This window comes from Oncorhynchus tshawytscha, linkage group LG11, assembly GCF_018296145.1.
Source record: "Oncorhynchus tshawytscha isolate Ot180627B linkage group LG11, Otsh_v2.0, whole genome shotgun sequence".
In the NCBI taxonomy this organism is placed as follows: Eukaryota; Metazoa; Chordata; class Actinopteri; order Salmoniformes; family Salmonidae; genus Oncorhynchus; species Oncorhynchus tshawytscha.
Window position 1 is genome coordinate 7,059,527 of NC_056439.1, and position 25,461 is coordinate 7,084,987.

A 25,461-nucleotide genomic window follows, 5' to 3' on the forward strand; every position below is an offset into this window, starting at 1 on the left:
AAGTTCTGGAAAACGGTTAAAAACCTGGAGAATAAACCCTCCTCACAGCTGCCCATGTCCCTTAAAGTTGAGGATGTGGTTGGTACTGACAAGAAGCACATGGCTGAGCTCTTTAATCACCACTTCATTAAGTCAGGATTCCTATTTGACTCAGCCATGCCTCCTTGCCTGTCCAAAATGTCCTCATCTCCCACCCCTTCTAATGTGATTATCCCTGATGCTTCTCCCTCTTTTTCCCCTGCCCGGTTTAGACCCTTTCTTCTTTTAAGGTTGCTGCCCCTATCATCTAAAAGCCTATCTCCAACCTTTTTAACCTGTCTCTCCTTTCTGGGGAGGTTCCCATTTTTTATTATTTTTATTTCACCTTTTATTTAACCTGGTAGGCAAGTTGAGAACAAGTTCTCATTTACAATTGCGACCAATTGCTTGGAAGGCAGCCACGGTTCGTCCATTATTTAAAAGGGGAGATCAAGCTGATCCTAACTGTTATAGGCCTATTTCTATTTTACCCTGTTTATCAAAAGTGTTGGAAAAACATGTTTATAATCAACTGACTGGCTTTCTTGATGTCTATAGTATTCTCTCTGGTATACAATCTGGTTTCTGCTCAGGTTATGGATGTCACTGCAACCTTAAAGGTCCTCAAGGATGTCACCATTGCCCTTGATTCTAAGAAATGTTGTGCTGCTATTTTTGACTTGGCCAAAGCTTTTGATACAGTGTACCATTCCATTCTTGTGGGCCAGCTAAGGAGTATTGGTGTCTCTGAGGGGTCTTTGTGCTGGTTTGCTAACTACCTCAGAGTGTAGTGTATAAAGTCAGAAAATCTGCTTTCTCAGCCACTGCCTGTCACCTAGAGAGTACTCCAAGGCTCCTCAATCCTAGGCCTCACACTCTTCTCAATTTACATCAACAACATAGCTCAGGCAGTAGGAAGCTCTCTCATCAATTTATATGCAGATGATAGTCTTATACTCAGCTGGCCCCTCCCTGGATTTTGTGTTAAATGCTCTACAACAAAGCTTTCATACTGTCCAACAAGCTTTCTCTACCCGTAACCTTATTCTGAACACTTCCAAAACAAAGGTCATGTGGTTTGGTAAGAAGAATGCCCCTCCCCACAGGTGTGATTACTACCTCTGAGGGTTTAGAGCTTGAGGTAGTCACCTCATACAAGTAGTTAGGAGTATGGCTAGACGGTACACTGTCCTTCTCTCAGCACATATCAAAGCTGCAGGCCAAAGTTAAATCTAGCCTTGGTTTCCTCTTGTAATCGCTCCTCTTTCAACACAGCTGCCAAACTAACCCGGATTCAGATGACCATCCTATCCATGCTAGTTTACGGTGACATCATTTATAGATCGGCAGGTAAGGGTGCTCTCGAGCGGCTAGATGTTCTTTACCATTCGTCCATCAGATTTGCCACCAATGCTCCTTATAGGACACATCACTGCACTCCATACTCCTCTGTAAACAGGTCATCTCTGTATACCTGTCACAAGGCCCACTGGTTGATGCTTATTTATAAAACCCTCTTAGGCCTCACTTCCCCCTCTTAGGCCTCACTTCCCCCTCTTGGGCCTCACTCCCCCCTATCTGAGATACCTACTTCAGCCCTCATCCTTCACATATAACACCTGTTCTGCCAGTCACATTCTGTTAACGGTCCCCAAAGTGCACACATCCCTGAGTCGCTCACCTTTTCAGTTTGCTGCAGCTAGCAACTGGAACGGGCTGCAACAAACACTCACACTGAACAGTTGTATCGCAATCTCTTCATTCAAAGACTCAATCATGGACACTCTTACTGACAGTTGTGGCTGCTTTGTGTGACGTATTGTTGTTTCTACCTTTTTGCCCTTTGCGCTGTTGTCTGTGCCCAATAATGTTTGTACCATGTTTTGTGCTGCTACCATGTTGTGCTGCTACCATGCTGTGTTGTCATGTTTTGCTGCCTTGCTGTGTTGTCTTAGGTCCCTCTTTATGTAGTGTTGTCTCGTCATGATGTGTGTGTGTTGTCTCATATGAGGTCGACCGATTGATTTTTCGATAGCGATTATTGGAGGACCAAAAAAGCTGATGCCGATTTTATAAATAAATTTAAAAAAACATGTATTTGTAATAATGACAATTACAACAATACTGAATGAACACTTAACTTAATACATCAATAAAATCAATTTAGCCTCAAGTAAATAATGAAACATGTTCAATTTGGTTTAAATAATGCAAAAACAAAGTGTTAGAGAAGAAAGTAAGTGCAATATGTGCCATGTAAGAAAGCTAACGTTTCAGTTCCTTGCTCAGAACATGAGAACATATGAAAGCTTGTGGTTCCTTTTAACATGAGTCTTCAATATTCCCAGGTAAGAAGTTTTAGGTTGTAGTTATTCTAGTAATTATAGGACTATTTCTCTCTCAACCATTTGTATTTCATTAACCTTTGACTATTGGATGTTCTTATAGGCACTTTAGTATTGCCAGTGTAACAGTATAGCTTCTGTCCCTCTCCTCGCTCCTCCCTGGGCTCGAACCAGCAATACATCGACAACAGCCACCATCGAAGCAGCGTTACCCATGCAGAGCAAGGGGACCAACCACCCCAAGGCTCCGAGCGAGTGAAGTTTGAAACGCTATTAGCTTGCGCTAACTAGCTAGCCATTTCACTTCGGTTACACAAGCCTCATCTCGGGAGTTGATATGCTTGAAGTCATAAACAGCTCAATGCTTGATGCACAATGAAGAGCTGCTGGCAAAACGCACGAAAGTGCTGTTTGAATGAATGTTTACGCACCTGCTTCTGCATACCACTGCTCAGTCAGATACTTAGATACTTGTATGCTTGTATGCTCAGTCAGATTATATGCAACGCAGGACACGCTAGATAATATCTAGTAATATCATCAACCATGTGAAATTAACTAGTGATTATGATTGATTGTTTTTTATAAGATAAGTTTAGTGCTAGCTAGCAACTTACCTTGGCTTACTGCATTTGCGTAACAGGCAGTAGAGTGGAGTGCACTTGTGGAGTGCAACGAGAGAGAGGCAGGTCGTTATTGCATTGGACTAGTTAACTAAGCTTGCAAGATTGGATCTCCCGAGCTAACCAGGTGAAAATCTGTCATTCTGCCCCTGAACGAGGCAGTTAACCCACCGTTCCTAGGACGTCATTGAAAATAAGAATGTGTTCTTAACTGACTTGCCTAGTTAAATAAAGATTAAATAAAGGTGTTAAACATTTTTTAAACACAAAAAATAAACGCAAATCCGCACGCAAAAATACCGATTTCCGATTGTTATGAAAACTTGAAATCGGCCCCAATTAATCGGCAATTCCGATTAATCGGTCTACCTCTAATATATACATTTTATCCCATCCCGCAGGAGGCCTTTTGGTAGGCCGTCATTGTAAATAAGAATTTGTTCTTAACTGACTTGCCTAGTTAAATAAAGGTTAAATATAAAAAACATTGATCCGGCTTTGTAGTATACTTTTCAGGTTGTATCATTGTACCATTCCAACCCGTCCCTCAAACCTGGTAAAATAAGGGTTAAAAATTAATACGAATTTCAAACACCTGAGGGGAAAAAAAATCTTAATCAGACGTGGCTATGATATTTGCACAAAGGAAAGCCAAGGACTCAGGCTTTATGCCTAAGCAAACAAGGACCAATCGAAAGACACCCTGCAGATGGCAGAGCTGGCAAAAAGCCACAAGTACATCTTGGAGGAGATGGGGAAAGAACTGATGTTTTGACATGGTTCTTTTATGAGTAAGATTTATTATAACCTTAGTAATAATGTTAGGGACCGATTTACAATAACATTTGACACGTTGAATCATCAATGAACACATTGAATCATGATGCGGGCGCTGTATGTGAATTGTAAAATAATATATGTAATCGTACAAAAAAAAATGGATCAACAATCTGATGTATTGCACTGTTATGCTTTAGCTTGTGCTAGTTAGCACCATAAGTCCAAGAACTAATAATACAAGAACTAATAATGAATCCAAACAAGGCACAAATTAATCCCTTCCTTTGACATAAAGCAATTACTCCTGCACTCTCAATTATCTGTACCAGGCAGGTTCCAGAACTAAGATGCTGATTTAATGCATTTTAGACGTTGCATGCAGAACACCCATACGAATATTATAGCTTATCCATACGTATAAATATGAGCCCAAGCCTCTCCCCCCCAAAAAACAGAATATATTATACAGCAGAACAACAAAAGCCCATAGATTTAATATGGCTTTTGAACATAGTGCTTTCGGAAAGTATTCAGACCCCTTGACTTTTTCCACACTTTGTTACGTTACAGCCTTTTTTCCCTTCATCAATCTATACACACTACCCCATAATGACAAAGCAAAAACAGGTTTTGAGAAAGTTTTGCAAATCTATATAATATAGAAATGCTACCAAAAAAATGTATTTAAACTTGTTACAATTGATGGAGTCACACATGATTCACCAAATGATATTTTGAAAGAGGAAGTAAAGTACTTTGGGAATATGTTTTCATTTCAGGCTCCTCCATCTCCCCTAACTGAAACTAATTGTATGGATTTTTTCCCTAATAATATTGTAAAATTAACATCGGTACAGAAAGATTCATGTGAAGGCCAAATTACAGAGGAGGAACTGCTTGATGCAATTGGGGTTCTTTTAAGGATGGGAAAACTCCAGGGCTGGATGGCATACCAGTGGAAGTATACAAAACTTTTTTTGATATACTCAAAGGACCATTATTAGCATGTTTTAACCACTCCTATATAAATGGTAGATTATCAGACATGCAACAAGAAGGTCTGATATCATTATTACTGAAACAGGACCCAAGTGGTATATATAAAGATCCAGTCCATTTAAAAAATTGGAGACCTCTTACACTTCAGTGTTGTGATGCAAAAATCCTAGCAAAATGCTTGGCGCATAGAATTAAAAAAGTATTGTCAGATATTATTCATCCTAATCAGACAGGTTTTTTACATGGATGATGCATTGGAGATAATATAAGACAAGTACTGGAAACAATAGTATACTATGAAATATCGGGGACCCCAGATAAAGTATGACTGGAGTTTATATATAAATGCCTAGAATATTTCAATTTTGGGGAATCTCTTATAAAATAAGTTAAAGTTATGTATAGTAACCCTAGGTGTAAAATGGTAAATAATGGCTACATCTCAGAAAGTTTTAAACTCTCTAGAGGAGTAAAACAAGGTTGTCCACTTTCGGCATATCTATTTATTATTGCCATCGAAATGTTAGCTGTTAAGATTAGATCAAACCATAATATTAAGGGATTAGAAATCCGTGGCTTAAAAACTAAGGTGTCATTGTACGCTGATGATTCATGTTTTCTTTTAAAACCACAATTAGTCTCTCCACGGCCTCATAGAGGATCTAGATACTTTTGCTATTCTCTCTGGATTAAAACCAAATTATGAAACAATGCGTAATCATATATTTTTTTATCACAAAAAAATGCTAATTTTACATTCCCATGTAGTTTACCAATAAAATGGACTGATGGAGATATGGACATACTCGGTATACAAATCCCAAAAGAAAGAAATGATCTCACTCCAATACATTTTTATAGAAAGTTAGCAAAAATAGATAAGATCTTGCTACAATGGAAAGGAAAATACCTGTCTATTTGTGGAAATATCACCCTGACTAACTCTTTAGTTATATCACAGTTGACCTATTTGCTTATGGTTCTGCCTACACCTAGTGACCTGCTTTTTACATTATATGAACATAAAATATTCAATTTTATTTGGAATGGCAAGCCAGATAAAATTAAAAGGGCCTATTTATATAACGAATATGAATTCGGAGGGCAGAAATGATTAAATATTAAAGCATTAGACCTCTCAGTAAAGGCATCAGTCATACAAAAGTTATACTTAAATCCAAACTGGTTCTCTAGTAAATTGGTACAAATGTCTCATCCTATGTTCAAGAAGGGCCTTTTTTCCCTTTACTCAGATTACACCAGCCCACTTTCGATTGTTTGAAAAGGAAATAATCTCCAAAATATCTTTATTTTTTAAACAAGCCTTAGAAAGTTGGTTACAATTTCAGTTTAATCCACCTGAAAAGACAGAACAAATAATACAACATATATTGTGGTTAAATTCAAATATACTTATTGATTTAAAAAAAACTTTTTTTTTTAAAGACATTTTTAAAAAAGGTATCATTTTAGTGAATGATATCATAAATAGGACTGGTGGAGTTATGTCACACATGCAGCTAACACAGACATACGGAAATGTCTGCTCTACCCAAAATTACAACCAATTAATTGCAGCATTACCACAAAAATGGAAGAGGCAAGTAGAAGGGGAAAAAAGTATGGTACTTGTATGTTGGCCCTGTATTAAAGAAGATAAATGGTTAAGAAAAGTGTGATAAGTAAAAACATATACCAATTTCATTTAAGGACCAAAAAACTGACAGCTGTGCCATATAAATTGCAAAATAGTTGGGAAGAGATTTTCGATGTACCCATTCCATGGCACATGGTTTATGAATTGATACGCAAAACAACGCCGGATGCAAAACTTCACATTTTTCAATTTAAATTACTATACAAAATTCTTGCAACTAATAGAATGTTATATATATGGGGGATACAATCTTCCCAGTTCTGCAGATTCTGCTGTGAGGAGGCAGTCATTAGATCATTTATTTTGGTATTGTCCATAAGTAGCTCGTTTTTGGTCACAGGTCCAGGAATGGCTGAAGAATTGCAACATTTGCCTAGAACTAACGCTGCAGACAGCAATACTGGGTGATTTGAAAAGCCATAGTCAATCAATCAATAATATAATAATTATTTTAGCAAAAATGTTTATTTTTAATTTACAAACTGTAGAAGCTATGAGAATAGAAAGGTTCAAGTCGTTTGTGAAGCATCACAGCACAGTTGAAAAATATATGGCAAATAGAAATCCAAAATGGATGATGCTGAGAGATCGATGGGAGAGGTTGAATGGAGCAGAAGGGACTAATAGCAAGATAAAACATGTAGAACATACGGGGTCTGTAAAATGTATCTATGTTCAGAACTTTTGTGAAGTAGCACAGTTACAAATAGAAATCAAACTGGATGGACATCAGAAATCGAGGAAGGACTAAAAACAAACAAAAAATAACGCTTGTAAAATAGACTGTGAATGTAAAATGTGTATGAAGATGTATAAATTGAAGGTAAAAGCCAAAGTGTTTATTAGTTTACTCCTATATTCTTTAAAAAAGTATGTATGTCTATATAGGTATGTGTATGTACACTGTTAAAAAAAATAAAGGGAACACTTAAACAACACAATGTAACTCAATCGCACTTCTGTGAAATCAAACTGTCCACTTAGGAAGCAACACTGATTGACAATTCACATGCTGTTGTGCAAATAAAATAGACAACAGGTGGAAATTATAGGCAATTAGCAAGACACCCCCAATAAAGGAGTGGTTCTGCAGGTGATAACCACAGACAACCATATATGGGGGATTGGAAATGATTCAGACAATTACATTGATGGAACCAATATTCTTTCTGCAATATTTAGCTGATCCACCCCCTTAAAAAAAAAGAAGGTTTTGCAAATCTATAAAATGACATTTACGTACGTATTCAGACCCTTTACTCAGTACTTTGTTGAAGCACCTTTGGCAGCAATAACAGACTCGAGCCTTCTTGGATATGACGCTACAAGCGTGGCACACCTGTATTTGGGGAGTTTTTCCCATTCTTCTCTGCAGATCCCCTCAAGCTCTGTCAGGTTGGGAAGCATCGCTGTACAGCTATTTTCAGGTCTCTCCAAAAATGCTTGACCGGGTTCAAGTCTGGGCTCTGGCTGGGCCACTCAAGGACATTCAGAGACTTGTTCCGAAGCCACTCCTGCGTTGTCTTTGCTGTGTGCTTAGGGTCGTTGTCCTGTTGGAAAGTGAACCTTCACCCCAGTCTGAGGACCTGAGTGCCCTGGAGCAGGTTTTCATCAAGGATCTCTCTGTACTTTGCTGCGTTCATCTTTCCCTCGGTCCTGACTAGTCTCCCAGTCCATGCCACTAAAAACCATCCCCACGGCATGATGCTGCCACCACATTGCTTCACCGTAGGGATGGTGCCAGGTTTCCTCCAGACGTGACGCTTGGCATTCAGGTCAACGAGTTCAGTCTTGGTTTCATCAGACCAGATAATCTCGTTTCTTATGTCTGAGAGTTCTTTAGTGCCTTTTGGCAAACTCCAAAGCGTGCTGTCATGTGCCTTTTACTGAGGAGTGGCTTCCGTCTGGCCACTCTACCAGAATACCTGATTGGTGGAGTACTGCAGAGATGGTTGTCCTTCTGGAAGGTTCCATCTCTACAGAGGAGCCCTGTCAGTGACCATCGGGTTCTTGGTCACCTCCCTGACCAAGGCCCTTCTACCCCAATTGCTCAATTTGGCCACACCTGAGCTCAATTTCAAGTCTCATAGTAAAGGGTCTGAATAGTTATGTAAATACTTTAAAAAATATATATATATATATATTTTTTTATACATTTACAAAAATGTCAACATGTCACTTTGTCATTATGGGGTAATGTGTGTAGATTGAGGACATGTTTTATTTAATCCAGTTTAGAATAAGGGTGTAACGTTACAAAATGTGGAAAAAGTCAAGGGATGCACTGAATGCACTGTAATTCGTCACCTACAAAATGAAACAAACTCTAGTAATCGGCTTTGAGTGTGGACAGTTATTATGCATACTATATGGACTGATTCTTACGTTACATTCCAAACATTGATTATGTAGGGCAGCTTACAGAAAAGTTAGCCTACAATATATAGTGCATTTATATTTGATTTTCAATAGTAATGGGGAATATTTTATATTTCTATAATTAATAGGCTAACATGAAATATTCTTTAGCTAAACAAAGTCACCATTGTGTTTTCCATCACCTCTCGCTCTCCTTCATTCCTTTCTTGAGTGTGCAGAGAAAGGGGCTGTCAACGGTGAAATATGTTTAGTTGTGAAAACATGTTTGTTCACAGATTTCAGTTTATTTGTTGTGGCTTAAGTGGGAGGTCAGTCAACCTGATTTAACCCTATTTTTTTTGTTGTATTCCCCCCTCCCCTCTTAAAAAAATAAAAAAATAACTCTAATTCTTTCACTGCAAAGTGAAAATGATTGTACATGCCGCGAGAAGTAACTGTTTCTGGCAAATGGGTTCCCGGAAAGCGGCAGTCCAAAACAGAGGTTCCGGCAGGATCCGGCCCAAATTAAGCACTGATGCCAACCCTGTTCCTGGCATCATCCTGTAATGGGTTCTGTCGCAACATGAGGTGAAATCTAGCATATTTCTCAAGTATCATGACGTTGTGTAAGAAAAGGATCCATAATCATTCTGGTGCTAGCTACAACTAACCTAGTCATTCCCTTTGCAATTGTAGCCTATTTCGTGGATTGTTTCTGACACAGGATAGGCCTCGATGTATCATTTTTTTGACCACATTTCACACTGTCCTCAAGCTGACATGTTTCTTGTTGGCTGGATCCATTTGGTTGTATCAATCCACACCCAGTGTGTCAATAGCCCATGCTGAATTAAGTTCTATATCATGCCTGGAAGCCAACTGTTATTACCAAGTATCTGTCTAGCCTAGTGGTTAGAGCATTGTGCCATTAAACGAAAACCCCGAGCTGACAAGGTAAAACTCTTGTCATTCTGCCCCTGAACAAGGCAGTTAAACCCACTTTTTCTAGGCCTTCATTGTAAATAAGAATTTGTTCATAACTGACGTTGCCTAGTTAAAGGTTCAATAAAAAAAAATGTTGCTTAGTATCTCACCTTACAACTATTAATAACTATGTGTCACCTTATAATTATTAGGCTAAGTATCTGTGACTGACTGGAATTAGGCCTATGCTGTTCTTGGAACTAGGCTAGTAAACATATTTGTTAGTACTACTAGCCTGGGGCGACAGACCACGTGGTACAATGACCAGCTATCTCGCTCGAAGTGGACTATGGCTTAAAAGAGTGGAGTCCAGGCTAGTTTGGTGGTACCTTCTTTTAGTTTTGTTTGCTCTCTTTCTTCTGCACTGTTTTTTTTTTAGAGGGGAAGCCTGAACAGTGAGGTGATACTTTGGTCATTCTATTTGGCCTACTGTTTTATTGGGGGCTGGGGGAGAATAGGTATGGAAAGGGGGATACCTAGTCAGTTGTTCAACTGAATGCATTCAACTGAAATGTGTCTTCCGCATTTAACCCAACCCCGCTGTGATTAGTTTAGGTTTTATATTTTACTGTAAATTTGAAAAGGGCTAGTTTTTTAATTTATTTTTGCTTGGTTATAGAAAGCAGCACAGTATTTTTTACAAATAATTTTTTTATAAGCTTAGTAGTATTCCCGGCAGCATTATTGCTTCATGCGTCTGGTATGGAGAATATGTCATCATCAAATTCTTGTCCGTTTTTCCATACTAGGCCGGGTCGGTGTTACTTAATTGGCCTATGCGGTTTTGAACAACAGTGGAAACTTTATTCAGTACAGAATACGCTTTTTTTCTTTCTTTTTTTTGCAAGGGAAAATTAGGCGTGTGTGCATGTGTAGAGGCGCAGGCTACGTTCCAACTTCATGTTCTATGATGGGGAAAATTCCTGGCTTTGGCAGATGTCAGTTCACACCCAGTAAGTGTTTAGGGCCTAGGCGTATCAACAGCAGTAGGAATTAGCTAGCGATAGTCGGCTGTGCCTGTGCCAAAACTCCAGTATTCATCCTATAGCTTGTTCTCCCATCTTTTTAAATAGTTAGCCAGCATGTTTTTAAATATCTTTTCATGACTGATCAAAACCAATGTTATCATGCTCTCTGTCTCTCTGAAAGCAGACGTAGTGCGCAATATGTTCCCAGATAGCACACGTATGTCTGCCCAACGTAGGCACGATGTATACAGGATACATTGGGAAGATGCCAATTATCAAACGCTGTATAAACGGCAAGACTTTGATGTATTTAGAATGCCTACATCTTACAGTTCTACATTGTTTTATACATCGACATTCTGTTCTGATGTCTCATTGATATCTTCTCCAAACTCTATATATATATATATATACGTCGGCCAAAGGTACGCGCGTTATCTGAGGTTTGGAACATGAAATCGCAATAAAATCTCAGTATCAAATAAAACGCATATGAAATCCTAAGAATAGCAATGCATATGGTATCGTCACATAAGTGTCACGATAATGTAATGAAACAGGCAGGGAGCAGGTCTCGAACCCTCGACCTTCTAGCCCGAAGTCCAGCGCGCTATCGACTGTGCCGCAAAAACATGTTCAAGCGGCAGAGTCGACATCCGCGCTTATAAACCCAGGGTCGTTACAATAATATCGTATTGTGCGGTCCCTGTGAATTCCGTGTCTAGCATATAATATGTTCAGTCCTCCACCCACCTCGCATTCGTCTCATCTAGGTGGTATGTAGACAGGGCAAGAATATCTACAACATGACTTAATTATTCCTTTCGGTGTAACTAGGCTAGGGCTGGCGATATGTCGAATTAATTTGTTTTTGCGCAATATTCCAAATGATTGTATCAGAATCAAGTTGTTTTTATGAGCATGTATGTCCGCCTGTTCTCGTGTTTTTGGTTGTTGGTTCCTTCGCACCTTCTGTGCTGAGTGCAGTGACTGTAGGCTGTGAACCGTTCCATTTACATTCACAAACACCAAGCCCCTCAATCTTATCACTCATTCCTCTCAGACGTGATTTCAACTCGCTATTTGCATCTGAGGTTTAATCCAACGGTGTCTGTCACATGGACACCGAAACTAATTGAAACATTATTTTACTGTAACACAGAAGTTAGCCTTTCTAACGATACCCCATTGTATGTCTTAACTACTCAAATTGGGCGCAGGGCAGACACTACTAAAACAGAAGTATTAATGAACATTTATTCTGGAAAATTAATGTTCAGTTTGTGGCACCGGGCCATTGCGGTTCGCCAGGAGCATTTTAGCCAAAGACTGTTATACTAGCTGTCTAATCAGTTTTATAAATGTGCAATAAGCTTGAAACACAATTATATAAGGAATTGGAAACTTGTTATCTCAAGGTAGTCCACTTAATTTCAACATCTGAACAAAGTAGACAGGCTAGCATGCTGTTCAAACAGTTGGAGAGAAGGGTGTGTTCATAACATTCCAACTGTTCTACCTCGTTGTTAGCTAGCAAATAGATCCAAGTTGGCTAGACTTTAAATATAAAGATTAGCTGGCTACTCACTAGAACGTGGGCTTGTGCTTGCGAGATTGTTTGAGACTTGTGTTAATTTTCTATAATGCCTGCTACAAGAAGTTAGATATTATTAGTGAATGCGCGTTATGCAGGGTTCGGGTTAAATTTGTAACGAAAAGGACATTTTCATAGACACACTTGAAAGCCAGATCAGTGATTATTGCAAAAAAACAAACTATATTGATTAAATTATTAGTGGATTTTATGGTCATGGAAGGCTTATATTTAGGCTAGGTATAACCCTGAATTCATTAGATTATTGCTGACTATATGAAATGCAGTGTATTTGACCTTTTTTAATTGTACGACAAAGCTTATTGTGAATCACCCCATAGATTTGTCCATATTGCTCAGAGCTAAGCTAGGTCTACCATCTTTAAAGGATGGCTGATCAAGTGATATCTACTACAAGTATTGTGACTCCCACTCCAACGAACTGGGAAGGCAGACAAAATGAGTCCAGACAAAAGAAAAACGGGTTTGACTTCATCACAATGAAAAGCTTCAAGTAGGAAGAAATGTTCTAGAAATGTTTTATTCTGTATAATTTTTTTACATTTGGTTTGAGAGTGCATCTAAGGTTAAAGAGAGGGGCTCTTGGAGTGTTTTCAAGAAACCCTTTGGTCTATAATTCACTGCTGATGTGTTGATACTGACATATTTATTGATTAGGAAGGGGGCAATGATGGTCATTGATTCCCAGACCTATGGTTGTCACGGTACCAGTATTGCAATACCACAAATCATGATACTTGATTTTCTGCGACAACAAAGAACATGACTGAACTCTATTGTCCTTTAAAAACCTGCTGTTTTAAAATATTGTGTGACGAGCCTTTAGCTTGGGGGTGACAACAGGGTGTGACTCTGGGTGACAACAGAAAGCTGGGTTTGCAACATTAGGGAGAAAAAAAGACTTTGCTTCATTATCAATATATGGTTATTGGCCTCACATTTCTTATTAAGCATTGATTTATCTGGGTTGTTGAGATCATAGTCAGTCTGTAATATATTGGGCCCTGGCTGTAAGAGGCTCCGATGCAGGAAGCTTCAATCGTTTCCTCTCGCCCAGCAGCCAATCAGGGCTCTCTTGAGTCAGATGAGGGAAGGCCCCTCCCCCTCCTCCCCTCTTTACTCTCTCTCGGCAGGCTGCTGCTGCTTTGTCGGCTAGGAGGAAGACCAGCTAGCCTTTTGCAGTGAGACTTTCAAATGATCCGAAGGGAAGCAAAGAGACCAAAGAAAGGTGGAGAGAAGGATAGAGAGAGGGGGAGCTCTGAAAGAGAGAGGAGTGGATCGCAGAGTGGACTGACCATGCGTCCAAGGCCTATAGGCAGAAACCCTCATGTGAGTCAAGGTGGCTTTTATCCTCCTTTTTTCCTCCTCGCATGCTGCTGCTCCCCTTATTGCCCAGAATAGGAAGCAGCCCCGGTCTTGTGACACTTCATTGGAAACAAGGGCAGTGTGTGTCAGAGGGAGGGTGAATTCTGGCTCAAAGGCTATGTATGTTTAGACAGGCAGACAAATTCAGAATTTTGTCTTTTGACTAATCACATCAGCTTTTTTTCACATCCAATCTTTTTCAGAGCTGATCTTTTTGGTCAAAAGACCAATTAGTGAAAAGATCAGAATTGGGCTGCCTATGTAAACGCACCTTAAGAACCAAACCAGTGCGGGGAGGAAAAATGCCTGGCTAGCATGTTAGCTTTTCAGTGAGACATCCGGTGTAGTCTGCAGTGTGTGTGTGTGTGTCAGGGAGAGAGATGCAGAGAAGGGATGGGTTGGTTGGATTGTTGTGATGAATGCATGGACTGCCCAATGTTTCTCTTCTCGTTGTTCAACAAACCAAAGGATAAAGATTTAATTTCACGTTGCAGTTGAATGGGATTTTTTTTGTGCCTCTTTGTATGGCTGTGCTCAAACTGTACTGTGTGGGTAGTTGGCCAGTTCATTGAAAAATGCAAAGGTTTCTCTTCTGGTTGCTAGCGTAGCCTTATGACTGTGAGACTATGTGAATGTGACATGTTCAATTGAGGCACCGTGTCTTTCATCACTCCACATGTCATTGAATAAAAGGGGTTTGTTTCCAAGATGACATGCATACAATGTTCGGTTGTAGGTTAATACATTGATGAGGCCAACTGATGATCATCAGAGCTTTTGACTCCTTTATATTAAGAATATCATAGCATTTGGGGCACTATGCAATATCTTTTTATGAAAGTTAGAGCGGTTCACGGGCTATGCCTCTATCCCAGGGACAACGGTCAGCTTAGGCGTCTTTCAATATTTGTGGTCGTTTGGATGCTGTGACGGTGCCTGAATGTAGGCCTGTCTTGCTCTGTACTACATCAGGTTTTTTATTTATTTTTTAACTGGGTGTCAAAACTATGCTGTGGTGAGCAGCCTTGATTTAGCCTCTCCTAGATTTAAAAAAACAAACATTTTTTAATCTGGGTCTGGGAAACCAAACTTAAACATCTCCGTTTGCGTTGAATGACTTCTTATCACCGCCGATCATCTGCTCCAAAGTTGAAACCTCAAAGGGGATTACTTATGGACAATGTCTGGCACAGTCCCATTTTTAAACCACCTCCAGGAACGCCCCAGGCCTGGGTTACTTGTTGACGCGTCTGTCAATATTAGGCTGTAGTTAGTAGTGCACCATAACATTTACAGTTGTGTTCTTTTGACTGCACTTGATTTTAGGAGTCTGTTTGCCTGGGCGTTGGTACAGCTGCATTTGTACACTGCCGCTCTGCTGCGAGTCAATTATTACTTCACAGCTTGGTGGAAGACATCTCACTGTTCTTCAGTCTCAGTTCTATTGAAGGGATGGAATAAGAATATACACATATAAATATATGGATGGGCATTGACCGAGCGGCATAAGCAAGATGCAATAGATGGTGTAAAATACAGTATATACATATGGGATGAGTAATGCAACATAGGTAAACATTATTAAAGTGACTAGTGATCCATTTATTAAAGTGGGCAATGATTTCAAGTCTATGTAGGCAGCAGCCTCACTGTGTTTAGTGATGGCTGTTTTAACAGTCTGGTGGCCTTGAGATAGAAGCTGTTTTTCAGTCTCTCGGTCCCATCTTTGATGCACCTGTACTGACCTCGTCTCCTGGATGGTAGTGGGGTGAACAGGCAGTGGCTCGGGTGGTTGTTGTCCTTGGTCTTTTTGGCCTTCCTGTGACATTGGGTGCTGTAAGTGTCCTGGAGGAACAGGTAGGTTGACCTTGGTGATGCGTTGTGCAGACCGCACCACCCTCTGGAGATCCCGGCGGTTATGGACGGCGCAGTTGCCGTACCAGGCGGTGGTGCAGCCAGACAGGATGCTCTTAATTGTGCATCTGTAGAAGTTTGTGAGGGTCTTATGGGCCAAGCCAAATTTCTTCAGCCTCCTGAAGTTGAAGAGGCGCTGTGGTGCCTTCTTCACCACGCTGTCTGTGCGGATGGACCATTTCAGTTTGTCCGTGATGTGTACGCCGAGGAACTTAACTTTCCACTTTCTCCACTGCTGTCCCGTCGATGTGGATAGTGGGGTGCTCCCTCTTCTGTTTCCTGAAGTCCACAATCACTTTGTTTTGTTGACGTTGATCTTATCAGGGGTTAGCCTATACTGTGTAAATATTATCCCATGATCTATCTTGACGTGGTATCAGTTCTGACTCGTTTAAAAAATATATTTTTGGTTCTGTTGAATTTGATTTTAGACTTTGATCGATCTTACAGCGTAGCCTAGAGTAGGCTATACCAATACTTTTCTTCATTGATATTTATACCACCGAAGTACATTCATAATATGTTCACTGCAGAAACATTCTGTAATAGTAGAATGAAACAAATTGGCTAAGGCTGTCGAAGGACTCTAGGTAATTGATGATGAAGAGAGATCAGGATGGCTTACAGAGTATGAGATGTTTTATTGACCGAGACGAGCAGAGACACGGGCAGGTGTCGAAGCAGGCAGCCATGATGTAGCACCCGGGAGAAAAGTACATTTTCTCAAAGCTTTACTTCTTTGTGACTATCTTTTTTTATACTTGGTTTTGTGTCATGTGCCTTTTTAAAATAAGTAATCAAATTGAAACATATCACAACAATTTGAGTGTAGAGTTTCAATAAACCAGTAGACCATATCTGGCTAAGCTTCCAGGTAACCAACTTTAACCATTTACATCAGTGTTGACATGAGAGACCACAGATACAAGTAGCTTGTTAGGGGCTGGAGTGTACAGCAGGGCCTTCTCTCTAGACCTTGGGAGGAGACTCTCCTTAACTTAACTTAAGACTTAATGGATTCACACACAGATTGAATTAGTTTCAGGAACCACCTGCAGGATGACCCCGTATTCTATGATAAAGTGTTTTGTTTTTCAAAGGCCCGTTGGACATCACTGTCCATTTTTGAGCTTACAAACAAAACACACAGAAGCATGTTTATATACAGTGCCTTTGGAAAGTATTCAGACCCCTTAACTTTTTTTTCCACATTTGTTACGTTACAGCCTTGTTTGAAAATTGATTAAATTGTTTATTTTCCTCATCAATCTACACACACTAACCCTTTCCCTCAATCCTGACTAGTCTCTCAGTCCCTGCCTCTGAAAAACATCCCCACAGCATGATGCTGCCCCCACCATTCTTCACCGTAGGGATGGTGACAGGTTTCCTCCAGACGTGACGCTTGGCATTCAGGCCAAAGATTTCAATCTTGGTTTCATCAGACCATCAGACATTTTGAATGCTTAGCAGGACAGGAAAAGGGTCCAATACACGCACTTAATATAAGGAATTTGAAGTTATTTATACTTTTACTTTTGATCCTGAAGTATATATTTTTAACCAAGGACTTTTAGACTTTTACTCAAGTAGAATTTTACTGGGTGACTTTTACTTGAGTCATTTTCTATGAACGTATCTTTTACTTTTAATCAAGCATGACAATTGGGTACTTTTTCCACCACTGGTTGATAACGACAAATCATTGGTTGATTTGCTATACGTCTATTGCTTTTGCAAATCACTATGACCCCCGCCTCTCTCTAACCCTTTATCACATTCAATGGCAGCGGAGGCACTGAACTCTGACCTATATTACTTTTCCGATCCCTACACTGTGCGCCTTCAACATCATAGCTGTGATTGGTTGTCGTAGGTAGCCATCCAATGATTGTGGAGATAATTGTCAGACTTGCCCTTCCATATCAGAATCGGTGTCTGTCCATGAGGACAGGACTATATAAGGCTACTATTTGTTTATTAATTAGTTTTGTGGTTTAGTTTTTTTTGTGTGTGTGTGTGTTCATGCAACAATGCCTACATAATAGGAGAACCCATGAGAGTATTGTCCTGCATGGAGATACGATACGAGGTGCTACTGTTGTAGTGTATATTAGATGAGCATAGCCCAGGGCCCATATTCATAAAGTGTCGCAGTTAGTAGGAATGCTGATCTAGGATCAGTTTTGCCTTTTTAGATTATAATGACTGTACAGGGGGGTTTCTGATCCGAGATCAGGACTCCTACTCCGAGACTCTTTGTGAGAATAGCCCCAGATCAGAGTTGTTGTAGTCGGATCAGAGGGACATACTACAAAAGCTGGCTAACTTGGTGATCCTGCTAACATGGATAACAATCGTATCAGTCCATACCAATTTCAAGCATATATTCCGAAATAATGCGAAGTTATTTCGGAACATTTGAAGTAGGTTAGCTGGCTAACTTATTGATCCTGCTTCGTGACATTCCCCTCTAGATAATATTAGTCTCGATCAGAGTTGTTGATAGAAGTAGCCTTGTTGGTTGAACAAGAGCGGATCACCAGGCATAGTTAGTTGACACAGCAGACCATAGCCCTATACTATGAATCTGGTTTGAGGAGTTGGCGAGGAAGCTTTGGTCAACTCGGAGGTCAACTCGGGATAACCGGTGACACGAACGTCTCACCTTTTTTAGCCAGGTACATTTCTATGGCAATGAATCGTTCAGAACAAACAGGGCAGGCTAACTCCATTTATCCTGAAATGAAGTGTCTGAGCCAGAAGTTGAGGACCAATGAAATCAGATTCCCTCCCTCTTGCAAAGATGGGCCTGTTTTCCTCAAATGAAGGGGATAATGACTAAGACTTACTTTTGGTATACCAGCCACGGTGGCAGGTAGATTTAAAAAAAATTGGGGGGTGGGGGGGGTGTTGCCATAATTACACAATAAAAATGGATGTGCATACTTAATGTTTCTAAAACAAGAAATGTCTTACTAGTAAGTAGTAATGTGGTATATTGCTCTATTTAATATTCTGTGACCTTGAGTAGTTTAAGAAATATCAGACAATGTTTAGACGCCCCTTTCGGCTTACTTTGGTAACAGGGCAACTGGAGTATCACGTGTGTAAATAGCCAAGAAAGTCTCACTTTAGACTTTCAAGTAAATTAAACCAACTTTTTATGCCTGTGCCCATTTGCTTCTAAAAACAAATCTTAGAGTGCTCACAGTCCCCCATCAGGCAGTGTTGCTGTGCGAGGTGGGATAGCTATTAGGTTATTTAAAAATATATATATATATTTACACTACCGTTCAAAAGTTTGGGGTCACTTAGAAATGTCCTTTGTTTTTGAAAGAAAAGCACATTTTTGGTCCATTTTAAAATAACATCAAATTGATATTGTGTAGACATTGTTAATGTTGTAAATTACTATTGTAGCTGGAATATTAATGGAATATCTACATGGGCGTACAGAGGCCCATTATCAGCAACCATCACTCCTGTGTTCCAATTGCACATTGTGTTAGCTAATCAACGTTTATCATTTTAAAAGGCTAATTGATCATTAGAAAACACTTTTGCAAATATGTTAGCACAGCTGAAAACTGTTGTACTGATTAAAGAAGCAATAAAACTGGCCTTCTTTAGACTAGTTGAGTATCTGGAGCATCAGCATTGGTGGGTTCGATTACAGGCTCAAAATGGCCCGAAACAAATAACTTTCTTCTGAAACTCGTCAGTCTATTCTTGTTCTGAGAAATGAAGGCTATTCCATGTGACAAATTGCCAAGAAACTGAAGATCTCGTACAATGCTGTGTACTACTCCCTTCACAGAACATGATGAGGAGCATCGGGCCACAGGCCACTCCTATAAACCTCACTGTTTTCATCACAGCTTCCTTTGACTGACATTCCAGTGTCTCAACTCTAAACACCATCATCTCTCTGCTCACCAGGAACTGTACTATCTGAGAATGCAGAGGACGAGAGAGAAGACTGACAAGATGGAGGAGAGCAAAGCCATGAGGAAGCTGCGGGTGTGCGTGGCAACGTGTAACCGGGCAGACTACTCCAAGCTGGCACCCATCATGTTTGGCATCAAGGCCAACCCGGATGAGTTTGAGCTGGAGGTGGTGGTGCTGGGTTCCCATCTCATTGACGATTATGGGTGAGTTTGAGGTGAATGTGGGTGTGCTGGAACTAGTTTTTCCTGATCCACTGAAATCACAACTATTTGCCAATGCTTTTACAATGACAGTCATGGTTTATTTGCACTCTGATGATTACTCAAATAACACTTTTTCAAGTTTTTTTCCGGATTGCTTGACCTGACCAGGAAAAACTCCTGTCCTTAATGAGGACCACACTGGAAATAAGTCTGAGTTTGTGTTTTTATCCGTGACGATATTTTGTTTATTGTTCATTTCACTTAGTTGAATCAACTTTATGTATTTAGAAATCGTCTAATAGGATGTATTCATTCATTCATTCATTAAATGATTGGTTTGACCACCTGTCCTCCTTTAGCAACACGTTCCGGATGATCGAGCAGGATGACTTTGACATCGGCTCCAAGCTGCACACCATCGTGCGTGGGGAGGACGAGGCCGCCATGGTGGAGTCAGTGGGTCTGGCGCTGGTCAAGCTGCCAGATGTCCTCCACCGTCTCCGTCCCGACGTTCTGATCGTCCACGGCGACCGCTTTGACGCCCTCGCCCTGGCAACTGCTGCCGCTCTGATGAACATTCGCATCCTGCACCTGGAGGGAGGAGAGGTGAGGGGATGGAGGAAGTGATGTCATATATCTGAAGGTTTTTTCCGGAAGTAGTGTTGGGAGCCGAATATAACTAGATTAAAATATTGGTTGCTCCCTCCACCTGGTATTTGATATAGGATGTTTTTTAAATGTTGTTTTGTGTATTTTAGTTACTATTTACCGTGTAATTGCCATCTATTTAATTACTGAGTTAATACCTGCTTATTACCATAAAAAATAACGAGGTTACCAAAAATACACAGAAGTCCTGGAAACCAAAGAAGGCAACATAACAGAGATAATGATGGTCTTGGTTCAATAAAAACAACTATTTGTTCCCTAAGGGCAATGGCAGTGCTTCAAACACTCAACGAACCGCCACAGAGACAATAGACTTTTTTATCCTGATGTCTGATCCTTCCTCCTTTCCCATCCCAAGGTGAGCGGCACCATCGACGACTCGATCCGTCACGCCATCTCCAAGCTGGCCCACTACCACGCCTGCTGCACCCGCACCGCCGAACAGCACCTCATCGCCATGTGTGAGGACCACACTCGCATCCTGTTGGCGGGCTGCCCCTCCTACGACAAGCTGCTGGCCGCCCATCACCGCGACGACTACATGGACATCATCAGGAACTGGCTCGGTACGTATTGGAGTAACTATCCTTAACCCCTAAATCAGTGTCATTCAAACTTTTTCAGTGGGGGAATGCAGTTCAATGCAGTATACCAGACTAATAGCCAGGTTCCAGGGCCCAGTGTTTTTCCTGGTCAGGCAGGGAATTACAACCTCTGCTGTCAGTGTCAAGCACCCAAACTAAGACGGCTACAGTTTCTGCACAGCACCAATTTTGAACTCCTATTTGAATATGCAGCAGATCTCTTGGTCGGAATTTTGTACTGACCTTGATGGCCTAGTCAGCTACAGTTACCTGGACTGAGGACAGTGATGCCGTTTTTGTTTTAGGTTTGATGTCCTGCCTTTACATCACGAAGGTGACAAAGTCGCAGTGTCTTTGTCATATAATTATATCTAACCCTGGCTGGTATTACACCCAACATGAACCCACTATTCATTTCCAACACGCACTTGTCAATGAACGCACCACACTTCAGAAACAGCATGTGAAAAGTCTGTCAGCATCCCAACAACTTGTCTTCTCGAGATACAGGTAACGCACCCTAACGTGGTGTGTGAGTAGGCGGTGCCCTGGAGTGCATCCAAGCGACCTGATTGGTTGGAATGAGGGGAGGCTTCAATAAAGGGTGATTGACAGGGCTGCAGGCCAATCAGGTACCAACTTTAGGACAGTGGTATAGTACATATACCACTATGTAGTATAGTGATATGGTACAGTAGCTAGTACCTTCGGTGTGGAAAGATGTGGGAAACGTGTTATCATAAGAATACATAAGAATATTGTTAAATCAGTTCATAGATTTCTGGGGCTTTTAGCTAGTCCCTTCAGGGCAGAAAGAGCAGTGGCAGCGGTAGCCTGTTGACTTCCCCCAGTTCAGAAAGTACTAGAATGCTGAGAATGTTCTAAATGACATCCACAGGAGACAATGTGAAGGAGCACGACTACATCGTGGCCCTGCAGCACCCGGTCACCACTGACATCAAGAACTCCATCAAGATCTACGAGCTGATGTTGGACGCCCTCATCTCCTTCAACAAGCGAACGCTCGTCCTCTTCCCCAACATAGACGCAGGTCAGTGGGGGATTCTCTTTTTTTTTTGTCGCCCTCATTTTGCTCCTCTTGGCGCCGTCATATTGCGCAACCCCACACGCACATCGTGGAGCTGGAGCTACAGTGTCAACCCTCCCTTGGTCAATAGTGTGAGAAGGCTGCTCTGTTGAAGGGATCTGCTTTTCTAGTTCAGCTGCATGTCTTTGATCCTTCTTAGATCTAATACATGTTCCCTCCTCTGTAATTGGCTAGGAACAAGCATGACATGTTTTGGGTTTCATCTTACACGCTACAGCAAGTGTCTCATCTAATGCCAACAGAATGTACAGTAAATGCCTAAGGCATTAAATTAGTCGGTTAAATTAGACATCCCACAGTCTTCTCCGTTCCGTCTTGTAACTCCTGGCAACCCCTGTCCCGTCTCCGTGACGACCCCCAACAGGAAGTAAGGAGATGGTGCGTGTGATGAGGAAGAAGGGCGTGGAGCAGCACCCTAACTTCCGGGCGGTGAAGCACGTGCCCTTCGAGCAGTTCATCCAGCTGGTGTGTCACGCTGGGGCCATGATCGGCAACAGCAGCTGTGGCGTCAGAGAGGCCGGGGCATTCGGGACCCCCGTCATCAACCTGGGGTCCAGGCAAACTGGGAGAGAGACTGGTAGGGGGGTCTACTAATGTTAATTTAGTCCAAAATGGCAGGGTAGGGGGGGGTCTACTAATGTCCATTTAGTCCAAAATGGCACCCCATTCCCTATATAGTGCTCGAATATGGGCCCTGGTCAAAAGTAGTGCACTAAATGGAGATATGGTGTGCCATTTTGGACTAAATGTGTGCCATTTTGGCCTACTTGTGGTTACCAGTGTTACTTTTCATTGTATATTTCCTGGTATAGTTCTTCATTGTAATTTGCCAATACAGTATGAGTGTTTTGGTGATTGCTTTGTTGTCATTCTTCAAGTCGTCCCATTATGAATGCTTATAGGATGTTGAGCTGTATTTTTTTTTTTTTTCCAGGTGAAAACGTCCTCCATGTCCGAGACGCAGACACTCAGAATAAGATCTACCATGCCCTGGAGCTGCAGTTCGGGAAGAGATACCCCTGGTTAGCATTATCGTTATTACAAGTTGCAACAGGGAGACACAATCCAGCCCAGAAGCAGAGAAAATGTCTAACTGACCTCTTGGAGACGGGGCCTTTCTATCCTAATCAGACAGCACCACATGTTCAGTAAACAACAACACCAGAAAGACTTGTAGAAATACAAAACAAAAAGGCAGCGACTGTCAGCTGATACAGAATCAGTGTTCACAGGATGTCATCAGTACAATACAACAGTGAATAATCAGTGTGTCCTTGTACATCCAGTCTGGCGTCAACCACTATCAACAGATATGAGAATAATCCAGAACATTCACGATCAAGTCCATCAAGACCATCAACCTGCACCTTGAGTGTCACAAACGGAACACTGGAAAGTGTGTGTTACAGAAACTCCGAATCACTCTGAACTTAAAGGTGAACCTCCACTTAGAACCAACTTATTTGGTTTTAAACGGCCCATGTGGCATCGATACGAGTCAGAAACATTCATTCTAGTGTCAAAATTGACTACAAACTGTAAATAAGATCATTTTAGTCAAAGTCCAAAACGGAGTTTGTCACGACATACTGGTGAGTTGGGGATGGATTACGATTGTGCCCAGTGCCCACTAACAGAAAATAAAAGACAGTGCTGATTGACCTCTGTCAGCTGCACACACTCCATCCAATCACAGCATCCAGACTGAGACCGACCTGCCCATTACTCAGCACCTCAGACTTGTCGCCAATGTTATGCTGAAATAACCCTGGATTGGCCACTTGCTGATGTGTTTGATAGTGTCAATCACTCAAATCTGACACTTACTTGGCCAAAATGATCATGGAGACGATCAGAGTGCACTTGTCTCTCAACTGGAACGTGTCAGTATTCCTAAACCCATTCGTAAGCATATTGTCCCCCCCCAAAAAACCTGTTTTGTAACATCATTCCCTATTAAAACCTGTCAGACCGATACACTCTGGTAATGATGAGAAAGTTGTAAAAAGCAAAACTGTGCCGAAGCGCACACTTCGCACCGCACCAGTGACTTGATAAGCTGATTGTGGCCTGGCTGCTCAATATGCCTGATGGCTACTGTTTCCTGGCTTCAAACACAGAGTTGGAACTTAACTAGCTAGCAAGTGATTAAGGGCACTGATAAACAGCGTGTAGCTTGTGCTTTATTTACGATAGTTTGACAGCTTGCAGATAATGAATTCACAGACATGTTATTGTTCCCAGAAATCAGTCCTGAGCGCGTAGCCACTCGACAGACTGTCTGCAGTGTACTGACTAGTTTCTCATGGACATTTTGTTAACTTGAGAAATACTGCACCAAACACCTTCACTAGATTTAGAATTGCACGACTAAAACCTTCTCGGTAAAAACTTCTACATTTAATTACAGATGTCTTGATTACGGATTAATTCTGACCATTTTAATATTTTGAGGAAGTGGCACGGTGACTCAGGAGGGACAAACAACTGTACCTGCCATGGTACAATTAAGCAATAAGGCCCGACGGGGTGTGGTATATGGCCAATATACCACAGCTAAAAGCTGTTCTCATGCACGACGCAACGCGGAGTGCCTGGATACAGACCTTAGCCATGGCATATTGGCCATATTAGGTGCCTTATTGCTATTATAAACTGGTTACCAATGTAACTAGAGCAGAAAAAAACATTTTTTTTCATACCCATGGAATATGGTCTGATGTACCACGGCTGTCAGCCAATCAGCATTTGGGGCTCGAACCACCCAGTTTATAACATATGAACATACCACACCCCCAAGACAACTCTCATTCGGCTTCAGTCATGGTCGCTAGCAATTCTTAATGAGCAATCTTCAAAGCGAGGCCAAATCAGTGCAGTCACCCTTTAAGTAATCTTAAATTTCCCCATTTCAAGAACTTATACCTTAAAAAATATATGGTAATCTATTTGCGGCAGAATTGGCTCTTTTCAGTGTTTCTTAAACCTGACTTGGCTTGTTAAAGAAAGGTCTGAAAGCTCAAATCCCCCTTCTCCTGTTTCAGCTCTAAGATATATATATATATATATATGCACTCACACACTACCATTCAAAAGTTTTGGGTCACTTAGAAATGTCTAGAAGTCCAGCATCCCGGAGTCACCTCTTCACACTGTTGACGTTGAAACTGGTGTTTTGCGGGTACTATTTAATGAAGTTGAGGACTTCTGTTTCTCAAACTAGACACCCTGATGTACTTGTCCTCTTGCTCAGTTGTGCACCGGGGCCTCCCACTGTTTCTATTCTGGTTAGAATCAGATTGCGGGATTAGTACACAGCG

General features: G+C 41.1%; 1 protein-coding gene across 3 annotated transcripts in view; it reads left to right on the forward strand.

Moving 5' to 3' along the window:
- Positions 1-25,461, forward strand: part of LOC112245000 (bifunctional UDP-N-acetylglucosamine 2-epimerase/N-acetylmannosamine kinase) — a 44,835-nt gene that overhangs the window by 6,437 nt on the left and 12,937 nt on the right. For 2 of the 3 annotated variants that reach the window (XM_024412927.2, XM_024412928.2), the window contains 6 exons: positions 19,569-19,780; positions 20,140-20,386; positions 20,808-21,015; positions 21,932-22,084; positions 22,506-22,718; positions 23,076-23,163. In XM_024412927.2, coding sequence (XP_024268695.1) covers positions 19,569-19,780; positions 20,140-20,386; positions 20,808-21,015; positions 21,932-22,084; positions 22,506-22,718; positions 23,076-23,163 — 1,121 coding nt within the window. Of the gene's footprint in view, positions 1-13,471; positions 13,677-19,568; positions 19,781-20,139; positions 20,387-20,807; positions 21,016-21,931; positions 22,085-22,505; positions 22,719-23,075; positions 23,164-25,461 lie in introns of those variants that run through there. The other variant, XM_024412926.2, reaches the window with a different exon arrangement.